General features: G+C 36.4%; 1 protein-coding gene across 1 annotated transcript in view; it reads right to left on the bottom strand.

The window, feature by feature from the left end:
* Positions 1 to 410: 410 nt before the first annotated feature.
* The window catches only part of ptchd4 (patched domain containing 4), an 85,179-nt gene continuing 62,952 nt past the window's right edge, over positions 411 to 22,637 (bottom strand). Inside the window, exon 3 of the mRNA XM_041805908.1 lies at positions 411 to 2,092. Coding sequence (XP_041661842.1) covers positions 411 to 2,092 — 1,682 coding nt within the window. The remainder of the gene's footprint in view (positions 2,093 to 22,637) is intronic.

Raw genomic sequence — 22,637 nt, 5'->3', positions numbered from 1 at the left:
CTTGTCTGAGTGTCCTTGGCTTTACAGACTGCTTTGCCCCTCACTTCTAGCACTTCTAGATGAAGACTGCTGGAGATGGATTGCTAAGAGTTGAATGGTGTTATATGTTAAGAATTTATTCAAAGATTTGACTTTCTAATGTTTTATAAACCAAATAGTGAGGTAAAGATTTCAAACGTGTTCCAGTTTGTGCAAATGAGACGCGCTGTCTAAACTGAGTGGCTAATCTGTGGGGCATCAGTCTTCTCCGGCAAGCTTAGCTGCTATTGGCTGGGAGTGACCAGAGCTCGCTCCTCAAGGTGCATGTTGCACTTCCCTGCACCTCAGTTGGTCTCTCACTGGGGAAAGAGCAGTAACCAACCAATATCTGACAGATACCAGATCCACTACTCATTGTTCAACCAACAAACTTAGACGTTTGTCACATGATCAGGATTCTCCCTGACTTCAATGCACTCTATCTCCTCCCTCTCCCTCTCTCTTTCCCGTTCCCGTTCCCTCTCCCTCTCCCGCTCCTTACGCTTGGCCCGCTTTTTTTTCTTGTGTCTCTTTTTGGATGGCGGGAAGAAGGTCAGGAAGACGGGCAGGATGACGAAGCAGTGCAGCACAGTGCAGCCCGCAGTGAGGAGGGAGCACTTGAACAGTGTGTAGGTCAGATTGGAAGGCACAAATACCAGGGGCATGATCCCTATCACAAAGCAAGATGTGTTCTGCAGGATGGCCGCCCCGTGCTCCTCCAGTGCCAACTTGATGCACTGCGTCCTAGTGTGCTCGGTGGCCAGCACAAAAGTGTACAGGTGTGGTGCACAGTGATCCATGGCAAAGTTGAGGGTATAAATAAGGCACAGGATCGAGATGCTGTCCATGCCAACATTCCACAGGGTCATCAAACCCAAGACACCCAGCTCTACAGAGGTGACCGTGAGAATGAGCCAGAAGTTCCCCAAAGGGTTGATAACCAGAAAAAAAGTGAGGATGAGGATTGTGAGTACGCTGAAGCCTGAGGTCAGGATGGGTGAGATGACAGAGGAGCTGTAGCGATCCATGAATACAAACGTAGGATTGAAGGCAATGAACTTGATGCTGTTGATGAGCATCAATGGACGAAGCTTTTCCAGAAGCTCCACCACCTCTTCACGCTTCTTTTCTGTCGTCCTAGCCACCAAGTACAACCTTGAGGCGATAATATCATACTCGTCAGTCTCACGGTTCTTGGAGAATATGATATCCTCGGTGAAGTGCTGGTACTCTGGGCTGCGCAGAAAGGAGCCTTTGAGTATCGAGATGAAATCGCTTTTCGTTGATGCACTCACATTCACCACCCTCAGGTAGTGGAAGAAATTGTCCATCCAGGAGATTTTGTTGAAGCCGTGACTCAGAGTCTTCAGGTGCTCCTGAACTGTGGAGTTCCAGTACTCTATGGGCTCATAAATGTAGAACCCAATGACAGGACTGTAGTTGCTGAAGTATTTCTGCTGGGTCATAGCGTACGTCACACTCGGAGAGTTACTAGCCAGCAGGTTAACTATATTTGAGCCATCACTGATTTGTAAACATCCCATGAATGAGAAAGAGGCGTATATGAGGTACAGGATGACCACAAATGGTTTGACGTAGGTGTTGGTAATCCACTCCGTGTAGTGTTCGCGCAGAAAGTGCTGGATGAAGTGGTTTTGGTAGGGAGTGCTGTCGTGGTGCGTTGACAGTTCATGACCATCACTCATCATGGTCTTAAACCATGTGGGCTGGCGGTCCAGGTACTCCACTGAGGGGATTTTACAACAAAAAACACTGTGGTAGCGGTTCTGCTCCAGCTGACCGGCGAACACCAGGCAAGAGCCGTAGAAAGAGAAAACATAGAAGTAGTTGACCAGGATGGCGACGCACATGCTCTGGCAGAAAATCTTCACAGACTCGATGTTGGTGAATGGACTCGCCCCCATGCCGAAGGTGATGATGTAAAGTGAGCTGGTCATGGTGTAGCACACCATCACGTCAGCAAATGCGTCCGCCACTCGTTCCTTGAAGGGGAGGTTTTCCCTGGTTCTCCTCCAGCCCGCCAGCAGCTCAAACACCCCCTTAGTTCCATGGCCTGAAAGCAGACAGAGAGAATGGAGTCAGAATTGTTTAACCCTCCTGCATCCCTAAAAAAAGAGCGACAACCATGTCCCTAAGGGTAAAAAATACAATACCATACACACACCCACACACAAACCACATCCATCTGAAAAATCATGCAAACATGGTCACATAGGGACACTGCACACTGCACTGACCATGATCTTAGTGGCTGTGTTTGGGCTACACACACATATCAATTCCTTAACACACACTTTCACACCACACTATAACATCCCTAGAACACACCCAAATAAGTTTTGCTCTAAATATTTATTTTATATGCCTGCAGTGCTTGATATAAAATGATAAAGTCAAAATGTTGACATGGCCTCTCAATGGTGGCTATACGGTATATGAGAAAATATCACCACCTAGTGAAAAACAATGACAAATAAAAATTTGAAGGGATTTCAACACCAATGAATGAAAAAAATAAAAATAAATAAAACTGCAAAGGCAGTGTATTCAAAAAATGTGTTTACAATGGGAGTAGACGGGGTAAAAAAATACCCTTAGGGACACAGGTGTGACTATTTTTTTACACAGTGAATTAAAGACTGTAAAAACATTTTTTCCCTGAAATACCAAAATTCATCCCAAAATATAGACCTTCAGCAAAATTTATGCCTTATGCTTTAACACAACTAAAATTATCCACAAAAGAAAGTCCAAAAGGATAAAAATACCCTTAGAAACACAGGAGGGTTAATGCATCAGCACCATGACCGGGAAAATAGCATCGTCTCCAAAATGGTTTTATTTGCATTGTGATCAGTTTCCTTAATATTAAAATAAAAACAACACAACCTAACCTTTAAAGAGAAAAAAAATGAAACAAGTAATGGCTGCCCATCTGCACTCAGCAGCTGCTTTTAGAAAGTCTTAAAATCTGTAGATGTTTAATAGAAACAAAACCCTCGGCTGCGCGGCAGCACAGGGGTTGGCGCTCCTGCCTCACAGTAACAAGGATCCTGGTTGGCTTCCCTCTGGGCCTCTCTGTGTGGAAAAAAATTCATTAAAAAAATCAAACATTTATTGTCATCATCACAAAGCCTGCAACATTTTAATAACAGCACTCGTTGACTCATTCCCCAAAGTCTCATCAGCAGCTGGCGGGATAATGTTTTGATTTGCCAATTCTGTTTTTATAATTTCCTCCCTGTAGCATTTAATGAGACATTTATGTCTGCAGTACCCACTAAAGCCACAGGGGGGAGCTCCACCCTAGCTTGTCCTCTAATAAAACACACGACTCTACCAACCACTGGGTGGCGTTAGATAGTCACAGAGTTGTCTAATTTATAAAAGTAGTTCATTTTTGCAGAGCAGACCGCCACTGAAGGCCCAAACAGCGGAGAATCCAGAGAAAGACCGTGTGATGGAAGTGGGTGGTCCCTTCCAGGCTTTTGAACCAGAAAGCACCAGGACAGGACCAGGGTAGGTCCAGCATGAACCTGAACCAGCCATCAGTTCAACCAGGCAGCTGAGGGTGGCATAGAAGGTATCATTAACCATAATGAAACACTATTAAAACAATAATAAAACATTTAAAATAAATAAAACATTATTAACATTATGAAAACATTATTAAACAATATAAAAACTATTAAAACATTAATAAAACATTATTAAAACATTATAAACATTATAAAATATTATAAAAACAATATAAAAAACTATTATAACATAAATAAAACATTATTAAAACATTATTAACCATCATAAAACATTATTAAACAATATAAAAAACTATTAAAACATTAATAAAACATTATTAAAAAATTATTAACCATTATAAAACATTATTAAACAATATAAAAAACTATTAAAACATTAATAAAACATTATTTAAAAATTATTAACCATTATAAAACATTATTAAACAATATAAAAAATTATTAAAACATTAATAAAACATTATTAAAAAATTATTAACCATTATAAAACATTATTAAACAATATAAAAAACTATTAAAACATTAATAAAACATTAATAAAAAATAATTAACATTGTAAAAATATTATTAAACAATATAAAACACAATTAAAACGATAGTAAAAATTATTAAAACATTATTAACATTATAAAAACATTATTAAACAATATGAAACACTATTAAAACATTAATAAAACATTATTTACCAATATAAAACATTATTAAACAATATAAAACACTATTAAAACATATATAAAACATTATTAACCATTATAAAACATTATAAGAAACTATTAAAACATTAAAAAAAAATTCCTAAAACACTATTAAAACATTAATAAAACACTATTAAAACATTAATAAAACATTATTAAAACATTATAAAACATTATGAAACAATATAAGAAACTATTAAAACATTAAAAAACATTATTAAAACATTATAACATTATAAAACATTATTAAACAATATAAAACGCTATTAAAACATTAATAAAACATTATTAAAAAATTATTAACCATTATTAAACAATATAAAACATTATTAAAACATTAATAAAACATTATTAACATTATAAAACATTATTAAACAATATAAAACACTATTAAAACATTAATAAAACATTATTAACATTATAAAACATTATTAAACAATATAAAACACTATTAAAACATTAATAAAATATTATTAACCATTATAAAACATTATTAAACAATATAAAACACTATTAAAACATTAATAAAATATTATTAACCATTATAAAACATTATTAAACAATATAAGAAAATTATTAAAACATTTAAAAAACATTATTAAAACATTATAAAACATTATTAAACAATATAAAACACTATTAAAACATTAATAAAACATTAAAACATTAACATAATAAAAACATTATTACAACATTATCAACATTATTATTTTAGTTTATTAAAAATTATTAAACACCATTAAACTTTATTAAAACATTATTAACCATTATAAAACATTATTTAACAATATAAAACACTATTAAAACATTATTAAAACATTAACCGTTATAAAAACATTATTAAACAATATAAAACACCATTAAAACATTAATAAAACATTATAAACCATTATAAAAACGTTATTTAACAATATAAAACACTATTTAAATATTAATAAAACATTATTAAAACATTATTAACCATTATAAAACATTATTAAACAATATAAAACACTATTAAAACATTAATAAAACATTAAAACATTATTTACCATTATAAAAACATTATTATAACATTATTAACATTATAAAAACCTTATTAAACATTATTAAACACTATTAAAACATTATTAACCATTATCAAAACATTTTTACAACATTATAAATTTTTAGAACATTATTAAAACATTATTAAACATTATTAGAACATTATTAGAACATTATTAACACTAGACAATTTCCTCAAGCGGAAATCGCGAGAGGGGCTCGGGGGGCTGTGCTGGTTTCATTGCAAGGCCATTTATGACAATAGCCGACTTGTCATTACAAGGTCATGTCCAAGTCCAAGCTGAAGCAGCATGTAGCTGGACAATGACACGGTGAAATGGTTGAGAAACACTGTACATGACAGGAGACTTCATTCATGTGTTTTAGTCATGTGGCCTGATTAGCTGATGCTGATCACCTGGCAACTGAGCCTCAGCTGTTTTCTTGACATACCTGGTGGTGTTGACCCTCCCTATGAAATAGAGTCCTTTATTTGAATTTTATACAGACATGCAGTTCCTGTCAAGGTCTTGATGAGAGCAGGTGCAGAAGAGATGAACTTTGTTATTTCCAGCTCCATTTGAACACATGAAAAACTTTTATTGAGAAAGGATTGTGTGTTGCTATTTTGATTGACGTCACCAAAGTCAAGAGAACACAGAAACACACACCAATGCGTGCTTCACGTGCTAACACACATACAAATGAACAATCTCTCCCATTCACTTCATATGGGATATATGTGTGGCTGTCTTTGGCGACTGACGTCGCCAAAGACTTTATGGGGGACTGTATGTGGATGAGAAGCCACCCACCATCCTGTTACAGCATTGTTTAAATGGGCTGCTTTATTGGAACAGCTCCATGTGTGTGCGTGATCAGAGCTCATTGAGGGCTGTATCTGTGTGTCAATCAAGGATGACATCATCAAAGCACCAGAGCTGCTGTTGCCATGGTAATTAATGCCTGCACGGTTACGCATCACTGATTACAGATCAGTTACACCTGAGGCAGCAGAGAGTAGTTTTGGGTGATTTTTGCTTGTGAACACAGTCTCTTTCTCCTCTCCGTGTGCAAAAACCGTAAATGGTATCATCAAACGGATTTCGGCGTGAGCATCTGCAGGCTTGGAACTAGCTGTGATGTAATTTTGGTGTTGATTGTGCAAGAAATGAGGCCAGGAGGGCGATCTAAAAACGGGCATCTTTTTGACTTTGAAATGAAATGGATCCAATCGGTAACATTGCAGCAGATGGCCGAGATGTCCATTTTCTTGGGACAGTTGGTCCTCTCACGCCAAAACTGCACATGATATGGCTTTGGTTCTTGGTTCCACAGTAGCGGGACAAGATTTCCTCCATTTTGATATATTTTTTATGTGTGTGGTGTTAGATTTGTGGCCGTAGTCACAAGTTGTTCGCAAAAGTCTCAGTTGATGTGTTGGCTCTCTCACACTCTGGGGTGATGACATCACCCACTCTAGCAGGGTGATTTTTCATGATTTTCACTCAACGCACAGGAGATTTGAAGACTTGCCTATCGAAAACCGTAAACCCCATCATCATAACAAAGACATTCCTGAAGACAGGACAAAAATACCTGCGTTTTCAAGTTTGAATGATCTCTGTAGGTGAAAGTACGGCGAAGCAGTAGGGGTGGTAAAAAACCCTATTTTTGGGGTTTCATTGTCTCTCTCCCCATTCATTTCAGATGGGACATTTTTCGCAGTTTTTTGCAAATAACTTTGCGAAAAACTGGCGAATCTCTTAGAAAAGTCATAGCACACCAATCGGGAACAAACCACACACGCCACGAGCCCCTAATTATAGAAACATTATTACACCATTATTAAACACTATTAAAACATTAATAAAACATTATTAAACATTATTAAACACTATTAAAACATTAATAAAACATTTTTAAACATTATTAAAACACAAATAAACATTATTAGAACATTATTAAACATTATTAGAACATGAATCGAACATTTAAGAACATTATTAGAACATGATTAAACATTATTAGAACATTTAAGAACATTATTAAACATTATTAGAACATGATTAGAACATTTACGGACATTTAAGAACATTATTGAACATTATTAGAACATGATTAAACATTATTAGAACATGATTAAACATTATTAGAACATTTAAGAACATTTAAGAACATTATTAAACATTATCAGAACATGATTAGAACATTTACGGACATTTAAGAACATTATTGAACATTATTAGAACATGATTAAACATTATTAGAACATGAATCGAACATTAAAGAACATTATTAGAACATGATTAAACATTATTAGAACATTTAAGAACATTTAAGAACATTATTAGAACATTATTGAACATTATTAGAACATGATTAAACATTATTAGAACATGAATCGAACATTTAAGAACATTATTAGAACATGATTAAACATTATTAGAACATTTAAGAACATTTAAGAACATTTAAGAACATTATTAGAACATTATTAAACATTATTAGAACATGATTAGAACATTTACGGACATTTAAGAACATTATTGAACATAATTAGAACATGATTAAACATTATTAGAATATAATTAGGACCTTATTAAACATTATTAAAACATGATTAACCATTATTACAACATTATTAAACATTATTAAACATTATTAGAACATTATTAAACATTATAAAAATATTATTAGAACCTTATTAAACATTATTAAAACATGATTGAACATTATTACAACATTATTAAACATTATTTAACATTATTAAACATTATTAGAACATTATTAGAACATTATTAGAATATTATTAGAACCTTATTAAACATTATTAAAACATGATTAAACATTATTACAACATTATTAAACATTATTTAACATTATTAGAACATTATTAAACATTATTAGAATATTATTAGAACCTTATTAAACATTATTAAAACATGATTAAACATTATTACAACATTATTAAACATTATTTAACATTATTAGAACATTATTAAACATTATTAGAATATTATTAGAACCTTATTAAACATTATTAAAACATGATTTAACATTGTTACAACATGGTTAAACATTATTTAACATTATTAGAACATGATTAAACATTATTAGAATATTATTAGAACCTTATTAAACATTATTTAAACATGATTTAACATTATTACAACATTATTAAACATTATTTAACATTATTAGAACATGATTAAACATTATTAGAATATTATTAGAACCTTATTAAACATTATTAAAACATGATTAAACATTATTACAACATTATTAAACATTATTTAACATTATTAGAACATTATTAAACATTATTAGAATATTATTAGAACCTTATTAAACATTATTAAAACATGATTAAACATTATAACAACATTATTAAACATTATTTAACATTATTAGAACATTATTAAACATTATTAGAATATTATTAGAACCTTATTAAACATTATTAAAACATGATTAAACATTATTACAACATTATTAAACATTATTTAACATTGTTAGAACATTATTAAACATTATTAGAATATTATTAGAACCTTATTAAACATTATTAAAACATGATTTAACATTGTTACAACATGGTTAAACATTATTTAACATTATTAGAACATGATTAAACATTATTAGAATATTATTAGAACCTTATTAAACATTATTTAAACATGATTTAACATTATTACAACATTATTAAACATTATTTAACATTATTAGAACATGATTAAACATTATTAGAATATTATTAGAACCTTATAAAACATTATTAAAACATGATTAAACATTATTACAACATTATTAAACATTATTAGAACATTATTAGACGTTATTAAAACATGGTTAAACATTATTAAAAAATATGTAACATTATTTAACATTTTTAGAACATTATTAAACATTATTAAATATTATTAGAACATTATTGAACATTATTAAACATTATTAGAACATTATTAAAACGTTATGAAAACATGATTAAACATTATTATAACATTATGTAACATTATCAAACTTTATTAGAACATTATTAAACATTATTAAACATTATTAAACATTATTAAACATTATTAAACATTATTAAAACGTTATGAAAACATGACTAAACATTATTATGACATTATGTAACCCTATCAAACTTTATAAGAACATTATTAAACATTATTAGCACATTATTGCCATTGGCAGAGTTTGCTTGGAGGAACATCTTCAGAGTAACAATCCTAAATCAGACAGCTGTCATCCATTACATTAGCAGTTGGAGCTTTCACCAGCAGGTTTCTTTCTTAGACTTCCTACTTTTTTAAATTTTGTCTTAGCCCAGTGTGATTCATTCATCAGTTCATTGTTGGTGTTTCATTGGTTTTAAGGTATGTTTTTATGTGCTCTGTGCTTGTTTCCAGAGAGTTTCACCAGGATTAGTCAAAGGCATTGAAGGTACTTTAAGGTCCTTAAACCTGTGATGGACCACACTCGGTGTCACCAACCAAGATGGTTCTTCAGATTCTGAATTAATTTGCCCTTACCTGTTCATTCTAATGTTGAGGTACACATTTCTTTTGTAATTTTGGCTCCCCCTATGGGTCAGGATCAAACTGAATTGACAGACCTATTTCAGTCACAGTCTGAGCACAGTATTTTCAGACTTTTGGTGACTTCACTTGTTAATGAGTCAGGGCCAGGTGTAGCCCCTTCAGACCTGCGAGATCACCGGCCCTCCAAATGCATATCTATTTTTAACTGCATAACATATCACACATCCATGTGTCCTACAGTACTGTTTCCTTCCAGAAATATCCTTCGATATTCGAATCACACTTATTATTCTTTCAACATGGTCTTCTGCAAACACATGTATGCTCAAAGGTCTCTGGCAGACTTAGAGATTTGATAGCACTGCTGTAAATAGTTAACTTTTTATAAACACGCTGCCTTTTTGAAAATTAAGCACAATTTCATTTTATCTTCCTTTTGGCCTTCTATGGTAGGTCATAAAGGGTTTTAAATTCATGCAAATATCCATCTTAGAGAAGATCCACAGAAATCAGAGTAGCCACAGGTTTAATGGCACACTCTAAGGAGCAAATATATTTCTGATATTCCTGAACAAGGATATAAAGTTTGGATATTTAGCCAGGACTTGCAGGGGAGCTGAACAGATTCATGCCAGGTTATATATTAAATAAGAAGAGTAAAAACAAACAGCCTGAGTTTAATTTGATAATGAAATGAAATAAAGGCTTTTCCCTGTATCTAGGATAGAGCCACACCGTTCCCTCCAGCATGCACCAGTAAACAGCTGCAGCTCCATCCATGTAGGTCAGAACTCTGTGGTTTCCCCACTCCAAATTACAGACATAAACACAAAATATTCACAGATGCATGCTCTACAGAGCAACACTCCCAACACCCAGCCTCCCACACACACTTCTGTGTTCTCCTTTAAATGTTTACTGTCATGGAGATGTGTGATGGAGAACTCTTCAATCACTCGAATGTTCCTCTGCCGTGTAAATACTGAATTTAAAGACTGGTGTTGGCCTATCAGGATGTTTTCTCTGATAAAATCAAACTGAATCATTTCTGTATAAATCTAGTGGAGACGGTGATGTGAGCAGGACAGCTAACCCTGACAGGAGGATAAATGCCCCCGTCAGACGGAGAGTAGAGGCTAATTAACTGTAAAGGACTAGTCCTATGTAATGATTAGGTGGCGCTTCCTGCTTTTACTTTTATTAAGTCAATAATTCAGAGTCCAATGGTTAAGAGGAAATTCATGTCCTCTGCTGACTGAACACTCAGCAGCTAACAAATAAGACGCTGAGTGGGAGTAGTTTTGGATTGATGGATTAAATAATAGCTTGTGTAGGCAGAGACAATTGCAAAGAGAAAGGATTGATCAGAAGTCGTCATTATTTATTAATTTAAAGGATTACATCACACTTTATCAGTAACTAACAGTTCAAGAGCAATTTTCAGGATTTTTTTTAAACATTTATGGTAAAAACTGTTGGAAACATGTATGATAAACACGTTTATTAACATTTACATCCACAAATCCAGCAGGTGTGGGGGCTTCAGGTACAGAAGCCACTCTGCCTCACTGGCAGGTTGAATTTATCTCTGATATTCTGATTCACGCTATCTGAAGTCTCTTAAAGCCATTGTTTGTGTTTCTGAACAATGGAGGGTGCGATTTTTCCTTAAATACCTGAAATGCGGCTCAGCCTCCACAGCTCTGAAGCTGTACACACAATGACACACGTGCCAGCATTTCAGCAGTGTAAGAAGAGGAACTCATCTGCAGAGGAAATAAAACTTCGACCTACTGGATGATAATCAGACCTGGACTTTCTTCTCTAAAAACTATGTTGGTAAGTAATAACCAGAAAGATCCTGCTCTAAATATAAAGGAGAAACTAAACCACTGCAGCGGACAACAGATTAAAACAACCTGGGAAACTGAGAAGATTAAAAAATAAGATGCCAAATAAGATGTTTTCAGACAGACACGGTTCTGGTTCTGGTTCTGTTCTGGAGTCTCAGAACCTTGGTGCTCTCTGGTGAACCAGCACACGGTCACACCAGTTTAATCAGAACCAAAGTGGGAGGACAGGATGTAGAGGTATAACCAAGTCTTTCTCGCTGTCCCTGTATTCTTTCTTCAGTTTCTTGAGTTCATTATTTGCTCTGCTGTTCAGGTGAACCCAGCCTTCACTATCTCCTCCACAAGTTCGGGATAAAACTTGCCCTCCTTGTTCTACTCTCCAGCTTCACCTGGAATTCTGTCGATGCCCAGATCACAACCAAACATTTGGTCTCCCCAGCAGACCACTTTGTCTCCATTTTCTGCCCGTCTACACAACCTAGAATGTGACACACCCACTGATGATGTCACGGTTTCCAAGAAAGAACCAACTACTTTTGGTTCCAGCTGAAGAACCATCCTTTCAGGTCCAGAACCTATTTTTTCCCATTTTGAATGCGCCAGCTGGTTCAAAACTAAGTTCAGGAACTGGAACCAGCACAGAACCCTGGCGGTCTGAAAGGCCTACAGGATGATCTCTGTGTCTCTGAAGGTGAGATTTGGAGTGCTGCAACCTGACCCAGGACTTCTACTGGGTCCGTCTCCGCTCTGTCATGGCTGTGCTGCAGTTTGACTGCGTGTCCCGCTGTCTGTCAAACACTCCTGTTTTTCAGTACACAGGTTGGAGCAGCATTGCTGGACTGTTGGACCTGCAGGATCAGGACCACACCTGACCATGTGAGTAGCAACTACCATTGTGCTCTAAAACACAACCAACACTCATGAAGCTGTGAAGCTACTGCAGGAGCTGGAGAAGGGTGGACCTGAGTGGATTTACCTGTTTTGTCCTTCCATGTCTACTCTGGCTCAGTAACCTGTTTATAAATGAATGTGCTTGCTCTTACTCCTCTGGCTCTGCTCCGCCCCCTTATGATGATTTGTCGATGTGGTGAAGTGAAATACAGTCTGGCATTTGTCTGGTGTCGACACAGAGTATTTTATTCTGAAATTTAACAGCCTATTTTAATTTAGTTTTGGCAAAACTTTGCTGAATTTATACCCAGAGGTCCAGCGTATCTGCTGCTCTGGACTGCTGGAGCCCTGACGGAGCAGAGACGTCCCACAGCGGAGCTAGAAACACTTTAGACTAAAACCGATCTGCTCTGTTGAGACTGAACATGTATGGTGGATTTTAGAGGTAGGATTTAGGGCTGTGAATCTCTCCTTCTCAAGACGATCCGATTCGAATCTCACAGACTACGATTCAATTCACTGACGATTCATTAAAATACAGAATGATTTGGTCAGATTCGATTCAATCTGAATATAGAATCAACAAAACTTTTTGCTTTTACAAAAATGAAAAAAAAAAGTGGAGAACAAGATAATTACATAATAATCTAAGTTTATTTGAGCTTATTTATAAAAGAGACTCAGTCCCAGGCCTCCTGTGCTAACATTCTGAAATAAGGTTTCAGAAAGTTTTCATCACAGTTATCCTTCCTTCAGATTAAGTCACATGACTTGATTTCTCAGGAGCAGAACTGTAACTGAGACGTCTCAGCGATGACCGGTGAAACACATCCAGCTACCTAGTGAGCACCTACAGTGGACAGAAATCTGGTTTAAAGGTCAAAGGTCACTGTGGGTTGCGTGAAATGCTGAACCAAAGCATTGGGGGAACGGGATTTGAAAACAAGCAGCAGATCCTCAAACCTTTGACGTTAAGATCAGTGAACCGATCCATACCAGATTATCTTTACAGCACTAGAAAGAGTACAAAAAGTTTGTCCCAGTCAGGAGGATTCAGTCCCACACACTGACTGATTTACATTCAGGAGTGACCGGATGATTCCCCTCACCGTGGGAAACAGGTAGCTCAGTAGTCAAAGAGAAGAGTCAACATTTTCTATCTGAATAAGTGAATTTTTTTTTTTTTTCACCCCAGACTGGTGTTAATATGTCCTTAAACTATAGTTAGTAGGTAGGGAGGTCGTTTTAGAGTTAAGTCAACTCTAAATAGTGTTAGTTCAGCTTACATAGTGTTCAGTTGAACACTTTTGCAGAGTTTATATAATTCTCTTTCTAAGGTGTATTTTAACACCGCATTAGGATCCATTTCTCTGGAGCTGTTTGAGAGAAGCTTTTGTTTTTCTGACTATAAAATCAATTACTTAATCATAGCACTCATGCAATTACACAATAGTGATGGGTCGTTAATGAACGAGCCGGTTCAAAGAGCCGGCTCTTTTGTGTGAACAAGAAGATTCGGATTTGAGTCGTTTAATATCATTATAACTATTTTTTTGTTTCTTTTTTTTAATGTATGCTGTTTGTGTTAAGTGATTGATCAGCAGGAATGATATTTTCTACTTACCCTTTCACAGTTACATCTCCCATTCGGGACATGCTTGATGGCATAACTAATGTTTTTATATCAGGTGTTTCATACGGCCTAGCCAGTAAGCAGGTTTCATTTGACCCACAAGGGTTTTGTGTGTGTGTGTGTGTGTGTGTGGGGCAGTGTATTAAAAAAAATAGCCAAATGACCTGCATCACTTAATAGAGCCTAAATTCCCATCACTACTACACAAGTCAAGTGCATGATTGAGTTCTATAATTAAGAATTTCAGTATACCATTCTTATTCATAGGAAAATGGGTTTCTGACATGTTATATGGATGAGACTAACTCAGTGAACAATTTCATTCATGGTGCAAAAGTTTTTAAACTCCAAAACTTCAACAATCCAGCAGAAACACGAGCAAAGGAATCCCAACAATGATAACTACAGCAGTAAAAGTGATTCAAAAACATCCAAAACACTCAGCCTGAGGGCATCATGGGAAAATTATACAGATTTAAAATTAGAGTAGGCGGAGCTCAGCTCATTTGCCTCTCTACAGAAACAACTCCAACGCTGAAGACCACTGAACTCAGAAGGGATCTAAACTTACACTTCAGGGGTTTCAATCAGCATCTTTCATCAACACTGAGAAATCAACTCTCTAGTTTTTACTGTCTAAAGTGAACTTCACATTATTTTAACAGATAATTTAACAATTTAAAGCTTTTCATAAAACCAGCTAACCTTGCATAACAGATGGATATGCCCATTTCCTTATTTTTCACTGGTGAATCCATCTTGTTAAGCACCGGTCTGAACCGTTTGGGACTGGTTACAGAGTGACAGGACCAATCAGCGTTGAGGGGTAGTACTGTCGGGCGCGGAGGAGTTGTGACGTATGCAGGCAGCGACAAGAGACCGGTGCAGCCATGGCAGAAGATATTAGCGTGGATGCTGCAATAGCGTCAGTTTTATCAGAACTTGACGACATTTCTTCATTAAAACAAGAACAAAGAACAGCAGTGAGTTCGTTTCTCTCTGTTTTTGCCCTTCTCCCGACCGGATTCGACAAGAGTCTTATCTACCAACTGGCCCCACTGGTGGTAAAGAAAATGGGAAGGATACAGACTCCCATACTGATTGTCGTGTCTCCATTGGTTGCCTTAACGGAGGATCAAATCAGAGAGGCTGGGAAACTGAGAGTCACCGCCATGAAGTTGGGCGATAGTGCCGAAATACTGCACAGATGATGTCAGCTAGTGTTTGGTAGCCCTGAATCCTGGCTACTAAATGACACATGGTGAAATATGCTGTCTTCAGAAGTGTATCAAGAAAACTTGGTGGGGGTCGTCGTTGGCCAGGTTCACGTCACTTATAAATGGTAAGTAGGACAACAAGAAACATAGTTGTATTGCAAAATGTTTAACGATTGTCTTTGTACTGAGAGATGTTGGAAGCTGACAGTGAAAAAGACTATCTGTGCTACAAGTGAGCCTAACACAGTATGTGTACTCGAAGTGCTTTACAGGAGATATAAACAGACAAGCAACACGATGTTTATTAACATGTTTGAGTTTGTAACGTGAGTGCTGCTCTGATGTAACACCACCATCTTAAGTTTTAGATTTAATAAAACAGAGAACTGTAATTTGTTGTGATTAATGAAACTAATGATCCAATTGTGTTTTCTTTCAATAGGGGGAGGGTGCAAAAGTGGAATCAGCACTCAGGGAGAGTTTTGCTAAATTAGGAGAACTCCGGTCCATCGTTGAAGACGGGTTAATGTTGTCCACAAAATGATTATATAATGCTTCTTAATATATAATGTCTTATATGCAAGGTATTTTTAAGACCTTAGCATGGGATATTTTATACAGTGGCCTATTGCATTCACTTGGAAATAAAAAAAAAAATCCTCCTGTTTTAATGACTTAACTATCTCATAAAAACAGGATTTTTACAATTTGTTTTGGATTTTCCTGTTATTATGAGATTCTATCTGGTAAAAATAGGGATACTACCTAGTAAAAACAGGAATTTGTCAAAAATAAATAAATTTCTGTTTTTATGAGATAGTTATGTCGTACAAACAGGAGGATTTGTTTATTTTCATGTGGCTGCACTACGGCTCTGTAATCTTATATGCTCTGTACATCTATAATAAATTAGAAAGCACACATCTGTCTGATTTAATTTATTGGCTTATGACAGGTGCAATACATTAACTTGGACTTCTACTATTTGTAACTTCTAATATTTGTCTGCATTTATTTATGTGTCCTTTAGGTACACCTGTTTTAGCGCTGACTGCATCAGCGGACAAGAAAAACCGAGCTCGGGTGGCCAAGCTGCTAAACATGGAATCAGCAACTCAAGTGACTGTAAGCCCAAACAGAAAAAACATCAGGCCTGGACTACGCCCTGTTCCTGCCCACAACCTAAACTGTATGGATTGGGTAGTGAGGGAGGTAAAGGATAAGGGGCCATAAATGTCTCCCATCATCATTTACTGCAGATCCCTCAAGGCTGTTGGGAAAGTTTTCTGCTATCTTACAGCAGAACTTGGGGATGATGCTTGGGTTGGCAGGGATCAGGATCACAAAGCAGAGAACCTTTTGATAGGAATGTTTCACAGTAAGACACTACAACATAGCAAACAGAGAGTGGAACTGCAGAGTTGTTGTTGCAACAACAGCTCTTGGAATGGGCTTGAACTTTCCAAATGTGTGTCATGTTGTCATGTATGGGGCACCAGAGGATGCTGAGGATATTGTTCAACAGGTTGGAAGGGCCGGTAGAAATGGTTTGCACTCCCATGCAATTTTGTATGCCATAAAACAGTCAACCAGAGTAAACAAAGACGTAAAAGGACTTACTGACAAAGGCACAAACAGCTGCATTAGAAGAGCACTCTACAGTCACTTTGAAGAGAACACTGCAAGTGTTGAGCCAGGACATCTGTGCTGCACCCATTGCCACTCTGTATGTACATGTGCATCTGGTGTTTGTGAAGAGCCTATCCCTGCACATGAGTTATCTGAACAAGATGCTTGCTTTCAAGTTAAAAACAGAGAGGTAACAGATGAGGAGAAAACAGCCATCCGTGAAATGTTAGAAGAGTACATGAGCATTTTAGTCAAAGATACTGCACATGTCTACACTAGCAAATATGTCTGCACTGATTTTAGCCCTGAACTCATTGAGGCAGTAGTAGAACACAGCTCACGGATATTTGACTTGACTTACATTTTGGATAACCTTCCTGTCTTCAGATTAGAACATGCTAGAGAAATTCTGCACATCATCCGTGAGGTTTTTGGTGATATAGAGGACATAAAGCCTAATTTCATGCTGGATAGCTTCACTGAGCCAGATATTGCCTACACGGGTTATTTTGATGAAGAAGATGAGGAATTTGAGATGGGAAGTAAACATACTAGCCCAGAATCATACATTTATTACCGACATTAAGAAGTAGTCAAATTTGTGACCTTTTAACACAAATATTGATTATGGATACTTGCAAAAATAACTACTAGTGTCTGTGGTATCCTTTCTCCAGGTTTGTATTTCTCTTCAACTGTAGTTTAAACACAAACATTTAATCAAAACACCTGAAATGTATGCCCTCTTAAAGTGCTGAAACTTTGTCATTTTATTCCTGTGGAATCATTTGTTATTGACAGTTATTTTGCCAGTTATTGTATGGAGGTTAGACATTATTTTATTTTGAAAATAACCTGTCAACTTCTGCTGTCTTGTTTAGTTCTTGGGTTGTTGCTGATCATTTAAATTGCTTTGTTATTGTATTTGATTGAATGCAGTTCAATAAAGACAAACATATTTTCAAAGAGTTTGATCTTTTCACCTGTTCTAACTTTGTTGAAAATGCTGGAAGAAATTGTGCATACGACATTGATAGTTAAGAATATTTATTTGTCACTGTAGTCAAACTGTAAAATGTAGTTTAGCATCTCAAGAGATAGCAGTAATGTAGAAAATTTACAAGGACAGAAACAAGACAAATACAACAGAAATAAACAGCAATAAGGTATTTCCAAAAGGAATCAGTACAGCAGACATACATGGTCTACATAAATAAATAAATCAATAAATACAATACTTAAATTAGAAAAACAAAGATAAATAAATATTTACAATTAAAGCTCCAAGCTGTAAGTCTTGTTAATACTGCAATATCAAATCCACTGGATAAAATAACCTGCAAAAACTAAAATTTTCTTATATAATGAAAATGAATCACTTTTGGAAATGCTTAGGATTTACTTGTCTCTTGGTGCCGATGTAAACAAAATACATCTCCTGCAAGTGTTTATGGTACATCACTATTCCACAGAAAACACATCAGCATTTCTACACTGCTATGTTTCTCCACTCCTTAATTCTGGACCTCATCCAATCCCACAGCTCACTGTGTTTCTGTTTGGAAAGGAGGTTTCTCTGAAAATTTGGGAACGCTGTAAATTCCCTTCCTGGCTGATGTCTGGACAGCCCTGCCTCTTTTATAATGTCAACAAGTGCCAGAATGTCTTCGGTCTGGCGAGCAACATGATGGGTGCCACTGGGCCTTGAAACCTCCAGCTCAAGTCCTTTAGGACACCAACGGACGTGCTGATTGCTCAGACGTGTTTGGTCCCATGACTTTTAAAAATGACTTAAGGAAGTTGTTTAGGTGTTCAAGGTATAAATCAAGGGGGATATTCTTTCCCTTCCCCCCCTTACCATTCCAAAACCTGTTCCAAGTCAGACTATGGGCCAAGTGAGGGGAAAGAGTTGCACTGACCTGCAAAGTCAGGAGCAATGTGCTGTAGGCATACTGCTTATGACCACAGGAATTATAGAACAGCAGTGCGACTGTGTATAACCGTAGCAAGCTCTCTCCATCTCCCTCTTTCACTGCGTCCTACATGTTGGACAGGAATAGGCCAAAGCTGAGTCTTGCCTCTGTGTGTTGTTTTTTGTGGTCCCCTGGTGTGGAACTGGATGCAACTGGCTCTGCTACTGAAGGTACACTAAAGCTGTGCTGTTTTTTCTCGTGGTTTTCTCTTGCTTTGTTGTACTTAAGCATTTTTCTGCAATCCAGCATGCGGCATGGGAAATCCTTCCCGAGTAGAGGCCTGTCACTTGCACTGTTCTTGACATCTGTTGCAATGTCTGAGATGTCTTCAAACATAACAAATTTGTCCACAATTTGGGACATGACATCATGCAACCATCTCCTTTTTATGTCTGAGGAACCAGTCCTTACGTGGTCAGGGATGAAGCCCTCTGGGACATCTGTTAAGACATAAAAAAGTTATGATAAATTAGATCAATGAGAAACACATATTGTTCATGCAAAAGATGATTGGACAGAGAGTTACACATTTTAAACATAAAAAAAAAATAACATAAATTGTAAAGTATAACGGAGTCATAACTTCCATTTTTTGTTGTGTTCATGACAATAGTTATTTTACCTGACACATCCTTCCGTCCAAAGTGCTCCATTGCAGCTGCTAAGAAGAGAGCTGTAGTGTCTTTCTGCACAAACTCTTTATAAGCATTGAATGCAGCATGTGGACCTTGTTTTGCATTGCTGGACCTGTAAGAAGAAGAAGAAGAAGAAGAAAATAAGGTGTTGTTCATGGTGACTGTTATGTGGTACATCAAACTGATGCAAAATTCATGAAGGCACAAGGTTGACCCCCCACCACCCCTGCAGTACCAAGCCAAATTCATGGTGGCTGGACAGCATCTCCCCTCATAGTACACAGCACAAAAATATTACTGTAATGAAGTTCCAAGCGTGAATTCATGGTGCCTGGAGTTCTTCAGTGATAAAAAAATAGCCCTGTAAAACATCAGAAAAAGAGTTACCAAAGCTGTTTTGACAGAAATATGAAAATATGACAGCATGCATACAGGACACACAGATGTAACAAGCAGACACATACGGAGGAGACTATTAAGAAAAACAAAATAAGACCTAAGCTACCAAATTCAACAAATGCTACACTATTTTTTTAAAGAGTTAATAGACATACCTCAACTTGTTCATGTTAGACAGCAGTGTCCCATGGTCTTTTGCTGATTGCTCTTTCTAAAATATCTGGTGGTAGATCTAAAATGAAAATTAGTAAATACAATTTGATGTAGAGGAAACAAGCTCATTATTTTAGGTAATGAATAAAAAATAAGGCCTTGATAGCTGATTAAGGGGCAATAAAGAGTGCTAAAGTAAGTAACTACTCAATCAATTAAATGTTTAAGGATCAAACACTAAGCATGTCTGCTCACCTCAAACAGGTTCCTTATGGCATGCCAATCCTCAAACTTGAAGACGAGGCCTTTCAATCGTTCCTCTGTGCTCTCTCCTTCTGCAAAGGCCCACTGTATGTTTCGACTGTTCCCCTCTGTCAGCCTGTCACCTCCAACTAAAATGCTTTGCAATCCATCAGGGCCCCTGGGAACATATCTATATAACAATACAAAATGCACTGAGTTGCACAAAGTTGGAAATTTATAAATAGATTTAGCCCTGTAATGATAGAAATGCTATAAATGTTAATACTCTCATTTTTTTCCTGAAAAATCTATTTGTACAACATAAAAGCATGAACATGGCTGGAAAATTATGAGGTTGACAGGTGCAGGTGTAACTTTACATTAAACAATGCCTGCCAACATACTATGTTGGTGTTAGAGCTATTTTAAGAGGCCTGCTTTAGGATGTGAGATGTCTTTGTTACTTGTCTTGCTTACGCATTCTGGAGATGCTGTAGAACATCAACCAAGTCCCTGGATTGGCTCTCATCTTTGAACAGTAGTCCCAGGGGGTTCTACAGAGAGTCAAAACATCCACTGTAATGCCACATAGGTTGATGCATTATTTCATTCCAGGGCCCTAATGTTCAACTTTCAAAACCTTAACTAAATGACCCAAGTACAATGTAGTGAATTTCAGTTAATACTTACATGAACGGAGGCCTCTGACATGATTTCTGAATATTGGTGGGGGATGTAATGAACCACAGCTTTTGCAAAGGGCTGAAAGGCATCCAAGTATCGTGTCAGGATTCTGCTACCCAAGACGACAAATTCTCGATGCATATGGGCTTGGATTTCAGGACCGGGGAGGGATTTCCCAATGTCATAGTCCATAATTGTCTCTCTTGGCTTGTCATCACTCAGGTGTGTTGTAGAAACTCTATCTTCCACTGCGATGTGGTGGATCCAGTGGTTTGTTTCCTCAGCTCAAAGACTGGTGGTGTGTACATATGAAAAAGTCCAGATTGTCAATATTATTACTTTCTGTTTCCTCTATATGAAGAACAATGGAAGAAATAAATTTATTTATGATGTACAATGTGACACTGAGAATTGACATCTATGTTTTGCAGAAATACAGGTGACCAAAATCTATGGACAAGAAAACACACAAAAATTAATCAGCAAGGTCGTCTAGATCTTCTTACCTGACAAAACAAACTTCTGCATGCCTTGCATAGCTCTGTCCAGGTCCGTTTGAATAAGTGAGCTTGTTCCAGTAGCTCCCTCTGCATCCAATTTCTGGCCAGTGTTCTCCATTCCTTGGACACTTCTACTCTCAACTGTGCCTCCGTTTTCCTTTTGGGAGCGAAGGAAGATTTCACTTTCCACTTTCAGTGGCTGGAGGCGTTCTCCGCAGGTATTTACCAGTTCCTTTTGTTTTCCCACAGCAGCAAGGTGTGATGTTGTGATGCTCAACTTGCTAAGCCTTTTAAAAACAGCTGTCTTTGCTCCACCATACTGTAGTACACTACTGATATAGTGGGCAAAGGCCGACATGTGGGGTTCCCTGCCTCTCAAAGCTATAGCAGCAGCAGCACAAGTTATATGGGGTGAGAAAGTATGGCAAAAAGCCACGGTGACATATGCTGGAGGTCCGACTTGAAATGTGCAAATGAAGATCCCTTTAAATCATCTGGTGATGACTGCCATAGCATGGAACCACTGTATGGATTTGAAATTCCTTTGCACTCATCTTCAATGATTTGAAGTATGCTTTTCTTGACTTTTGCAAGAAGCTTTTCATGTCTGACAATGAGGTTGGCAGCTGTCTCCCAGTTTTCTTTAGTGATATTTTCCACTATCCCTGCAGTGCTGGGTGGGCATGTGAATGGGTAGTAAATTAACTAACCTGAAAGAAAAACCAAAGGTGTCATTAGTAACTAACTATTAAAGTCATTATGCAAATTAATCAGTGTGTTGTATACTGTGACATACTATTGTAAGATAATCTCTTGTACTTGATTGCCCTGGGCAAATGAATATCCATATATGTATTCTTACAATGAGTGTGCACTAGCACTCTCTGACTTACTCTTTTGAAACAGCTTAACAATATAATGTGATGTAATATCTGCTACAGGGCTGACCGATTTGGAAAAATAATCTATTTGCGATTTTTTTCT

This window comes from Cheilinus undulatus, linkage group 14 (assembly GCF_018320785.1).
Source record: "Cheilinus undulatus linkage group 14, ASM1832078v1, whole genome shotgun sequence".
NCBI lineage: Eukaryota > Metazoa > Chordata > Actinopteri > Labriformes > Labridae > Cheilinus > Cheilinus undulatus.
This window is presented reverse-complemented; position numbering and strand designations above follow the sequence as displayed.